Raw genomic sequence first — 5656 nt, 5'->3', positions numbered from 1 at the left:
AATTATGTGAAAAAACTGGTGTCGTTTTATCAACTGATTTGCCGCCCCCAAAATGTGCCGCCCCGGCAGGATGCCCGGTTTGCCGGTCCTGACGGCGGCCCTAATTCCTGGAATCAAGCAAAAGTTCAACGAGAATATATTGAACAACAATGGAGAACTGATGGTTAACTTGTGTATATCCAATGAGCTACGAATAAACAACACCTTCTTCGATCACAAAGATCAATACAAATACACATTCACAAACACAAGGGGCCACCAATCCATGATTGATTATATAGTTACAAATAGAATGTTCCACCCAGGTCAGATCTTTCCGAACGCTCAATTCTGCGAACGTAGGTAGCGATCACAGTTTGGTTCTTGGAAAAATAAAAATAACACAAAACAAAAAAACAAAACCAAAAATTCCAACACGTAAGATCAATATCGAATCACTCTGGGACCCAACCATAAAAGAACTCTATCAGAAAAGGCTTGAAGAAAAGATCGAATCCAACGCGATAATTGCCGGAGAGAACATCAACAAAAGTTGGGAAAAATAAAGACAAATATTAAAGAGGCTACAACTGAAGCCCTTGGCACCCGTACCTCACATTTGAATCCGTGTAAGGCAAACAAGACACCATGGTTTCGCAGGGAAATTAAAGAGAAATGTGAAGAGAAGAAGAAGGCCTACCTTAACTACAGAACACTTCGATCACCAGAATCATATCAACATTACCGAAAGATACGAAATGAAACATCAACGCTGGTGAGACAAGTAAAAATGGAGCATTGGGAAAGGTTTTCCAGACGAAAGGAAGATGACTTCTATGGCTGTCAAAAACAGATGTGGCGATTCATCGGAACACAGAGAAAAGAGATCAGCGAGATAGTAGAAAACAGTCACATACCAAAAGAAAACTGGGTCAAGTATCTGAGTGATCTGTACAGGGAAGAAGGCACGCAAACAATTTTGAACACACCTCAAATAATAACTAACGAAAATATCGAAATCGATATCTCTGATGTAAGTCTAGCTATTGGGAAACTAAAGAACAGGAAAAGCGCTGGACAGGACGAAATTGCGAATGAGTTGTTGAAATATGGTGGAGAAAGCTTGCTACAACAACTAACAATACTTATTCAGGAAATTTTAAACAACCACAGGATACCGGACGAATGGCGGACTAGCACCACAATTCTGATGTTCAAAAAAGGGGAGAAGAAACTTCCAGAAAATTATAGGGGAATAAATCTGTTGAGCACCACATTAAAACTCGTCACCAAAATTATAACCAACAAGATGAACAGCATAACAAACCTGATGGACGAACAACAAGGATTCAGGTCCGGAAGATCTTGTACGGATGCTGTGTTTGTATTAAGGCAGGTAACAGAAAAATCGATAGAGTACAATAAACCAGCTTATATGTGCTTTATAGACTTGGAGAAGGCGTTCGATAGAGTACACCTGCGGGACGTTGTCCATCTTCTGTATAAAAGACAAATTCCATACAACCTAATTAAAACTATAGAGAACATATACACTGCCAACAAAATCCAAGCAAAAGTGGAGGGAGCACTTACCGAACCAATACCAGTGGGTAGCGGAATTCGACAGGAAGATTCCTTGAGCCCTCTTCTATTCAACCTACATAATTATGGATGAGATCATACGGAAGGTGGGTAGAATGCGGGGCTATAAAATGGGACAACAAGAAATAAGCATTCTATGTTATGCGGATGACGCAGTGTTGATTGCCGAGAGCGAAGACGACCTGCAGAGACTCCTACATCAATTTACTAGAATAGCAGCATCATTCAACATGAAAATATCTGTAGCTAAAACTAAGTGTATGACGACATCAAAAATACCCATCAGATGCAAACTCGAAATCGAAGGGCAAATAATCCAGCAGGAAATGAGATTTAGATACCTCGGCATAGAACTTTCGGGATACGGTGATGTAGAAGAAGAGGTAAGACAGCAAACAACTAAGGCAGCAAGGGTAGCAGGATGTTTAAACGACACAATATGGCGAAACAAGCACATGAGAACCGATACAAAGATCAGAATCTACAAAACCACGATCGGATCCATTATGACGTACTGTGCTGAAACACGAGCCGATACTGCAAGGACGAAACGGTTACTGGAGACAACAGAAATGAAGGTGCTCAGAAGGATTGCTGGAAAAACACTCCTGGACGGGGAAACAAGCGCAAGCATACGAAAGACCTGTAAAACGGAAGATATCAACGAATGGGCACTGGAAAGAAAAAAAGAATGGAACTCACATATAGACAGAATGAGCAATACAAGAATTGTCAGAATAGCACGCGACCAGAGACAGAGACTATGCACGCGACAAATCTCCACTGGGCCACAGAGATCCGGGTCGGCCTAGAAAAAGGCAACCTAACGGCTCATTGAGCAGGGGGACGAAGAGTGAACAGACGATTTCGCCTAATATGGAGAAGGAAGAAGAAGAAGTATTTTTTTCATTTATGACTAATAATTAAACCGATAAAAGTAGAGGATTAAATATGTAGGTAAATGAATTAGCAAGGTGAGTAGTAGTTGTTAGTTTATGCTAATTCCGAAATTGAATTCTCAAAGTGTTTGAAATATTTTCAGGTACTAATGCTGGATGTCAGGAACCATGCCACTGTGTAACAGATTCTAACTAAATGTTCCCGATGTCAATCAAATATATCTGATTTCGACAAAATGTAACAGGAAGTGCAACATCCGACTCTGCCTAGATTTCGAAGGGATGCCGAAAACTTTATTGCCACCATTACGAGAATTTATTGTGGGCGGATAGGAATAATTAGAGACAGTATGCGGAACGTTTGATTTGATGTTATAAGTTATTTTTTACCAACAGCTGAATTTCGCTCTAGGTCTCTAGGTTTCGTGTGATTGTGAGGCAAATTTTTTTTTTAATTTTCACTTGCAGGACGAATTTCCTTTCTGAAGAAATGTGCATATGATCGGGGTTCCCTACGAAAGCGCTGAAGTGCCACACAAAAAATTAAATTTCAAATGTACAATTCCGACTTGCAATCAGAATTCTGAGATACATGTGAGAATTCTGACTTGCAAGTCCGAATTCTGAGATACAAGTCAGAATTCTGAGATACATTTCGGAATTCTGAGATACAAGTGAGAATTCTGACTTTCAAGTCCGAATTCTGAGATACAAGTAAGAATTTTGACATACAAGTTGGAATTCTGAGATACAAGTCGGAATTCTGAGATACAAATCGGAATTCTGAGATACAAGTCGGAATTCGAGATACAAATCGGAATTCCGACTTGTAAGTCGAAATTCTGAGATGCAAGACAGGAGGAGGGCTAAAATAGGTGTAATGACTTTTGTTTTTTTTGCATTCGACCCAGGAATGTGTTTATGGCTTCTCGGAGAAATTTTGGATAAATCAAATGATTTTATTTTTATTTTTCTCTTGGGTTGCACCAAAGCTCAGCTGTGCCAAAGCTTTGTGCCCAGTGCTTGTGAAAGCACTTGGAGTCTTTTTGTGCTCCCGAGAATCATGCTCCCGGGCACCTTTAAAAAAAAAGTGGTTAGTGATAAAAGCACTTTATCGAAACTCCTTCATCCAGTTTCATAATCAAGTTCAAAGTCACTTTAAGTTTCGTTTAGTGTCGTTTTCAGTAGGGTTAAAGAAAGCTTTAAAATTTAAGGGGCCCTAATGTTGATTATGAAACTGGCCGTTAGTCCTTTAGTAATATCTTAAGTGCTTGCGAGAGGCCTTCGGAAATCATGTCAAAACACGAATAAGCGATCGATTTATTGTCGCCCTACGAGCCTGAGTATTGTCACAGAATTCCGACTTGCAAGTCGAAATTTGAAATTTTGTTTTCTGTGTGGTACTTCAACGCTTTCGTACATTTATGGGTCAAATGCGAAAAAACAAAAGTCATCAGACCTATTTTAGTCCTCCTCCTATCTTGCATTTCAGAATTTCGACTTACAAGTCGGAATTCCGACTTGTATTTCAGAATTCCGACTTGTACCTCAGAATTCCGACTTGTATCTTAGAATTCCGACTTGTATCTCAAAATTCAGACTTGCAAGTCGAAATTTGAAATTTTGTTTTCTGTGTGGTACTTCAACGCTTTCGTACATTTATGGATCAAATGCGAAAAAACGAAAGTCATCAGACCCATTTTAGTCCTCCTCCTGTCTTGCATTTCAGAATTTCGACTTACAAGTCGGAATTCCGACTTGTATTTCAGAATTCCGACTTGTACCTCGAATTCCGACTTGTATCTTAGAATTCCGACTTGTATCTCAAAATTCAGACATGCAAGTCAGAATTCTGACATGTATCCAGAATTCTGACTTATTGCAAGTCGGAATTGTACATTTGGAATTTTATTTTTTGTGTGGCACTTCAGCGCTTTCGTAGGCCCCTGTAGACCTTGGGACTCTACGCGTACCGGTAGCATGGACCTATAATACGAAAATTAGTATAATATTATACATCTATGACCGGTATATCTGCCACTGACAGTGATTGAGTGATTGTCAATATAACTTGAAAGACGTAGGAGTTATTTTATCTGCATTTTCACTAAATATTAAACAATTTCTGTACACTTCGAAATCAGACAGGTTATGGGGTCAGTCATCGTAAAAAATACTGGTTTTTGATTTTCTGGACAATAGAATTTCAAATCGCCAATTGACTAGGGAGTGAAGAAGTGTACCTAGTCAATAGTTGGTAGTTGGAGTCAGAAAATGGACGAATTCAAAGTGAAAAAATTGAATGCAGCAAACTACAGATATTGGGCAATGAGAGCTCAAGGCATTTTAGAAGTTAAGAACCTTTGGTTTACGATTGATCCAGGTCTCACAGACGAAGAAGATGTCTATAAGAATAAAAAAAGTGATCATAGTTCCAAATCGGTAAAATATACTTAATGATTAACAATGAAATTTGGGAAACTGAGACAAATCTATATTGATAAAAATTGCCCTTCAACAATGTCTAAAACTACGCACGCACATCACTTTTTCCGCACCATTTGGCACATCGACTCTGCGTGCGGGAAAAGGGTGTAGAAAAAATACATTATTAATAAAAATTGCAACTGAACTTATGGTAAGAATCCAGTTTTGTGTGAGTAGATTTTTATATACTGGATGTAATAAAATCAGCGCCTTTTATATTCCAGAGAGGAAAATGCAAAGCTCATTATTACTGTCGTCTTTTTTCGAGAAACTAATATTGACATCAACTGCATTCCTCTATCTTCTTCGGGTATCACCAACTTTGCCCACCCTGTACAGTTCGACATCCATAGCACTTCCTGCGACACTACACTACCCATGTAATTTTTTATTTTTGAACATCAAATTACTCGAAAACGGCGCATTTACGAGAAAATATGAATAATACTTTTATTTTACAAAACGTTCAAACATCTTTCAATGTCCACAAAGATCAATAAATATATTCTATTCTATTCATTAGAGAGCGTCCAAGTTAGGTTAGGTTAGGTTTTAACATGCGGCTTCGACTACCAAGTTAGTTTCAAAAGTTGGGTTCTTTGAATTTTTTGTACGTAATGGTCATAATGAGAAAACTGGAAGACGTGGGTGATATCTTGTGTTCGAAGAAGATTAATCAAATAAATGAA

At 38.6% G+C, this 5656-nt stretch overlaps 1 protein-coding gene across 1 annotated transcript; it reads left to right on the top strand.

The window, feature by feature from the left end:
- Positions 1 to 1691: 1691 nt before the first annotated feature.
- LOC123322993 lies at positions 1692 to 2393 on the top strand. The gene has a single exon (XM_044911153.1). It carries the CDS (start codon positions 1692 to 1694, stop codon positions 2391 to 2393), a length of 702 nt encoding a protein of 233 aa, XP_044767088.1.
- Positions 2394 to 5656: the final 3263 nt, after the last annotated feature.

Source organism: Coccinella septempunctata, chromosome 1 (genome assembly GCF_907165205.1).
Source record: "Coccinella septempunctata chromosome 1, icCocSept1.1, whole genome shotgun sequence".
Lineage (NCBI taxonomy): Eukaryota > Metazoa > Arthropoda > Insecta > Coleoptera > Coccinellidae > Coccinella > Coccinella septempunctata.
Note: the sequence above shows the minus strand (reverse complement) of the source record. Positions and strands in the feature narration are given on the sequence as shown.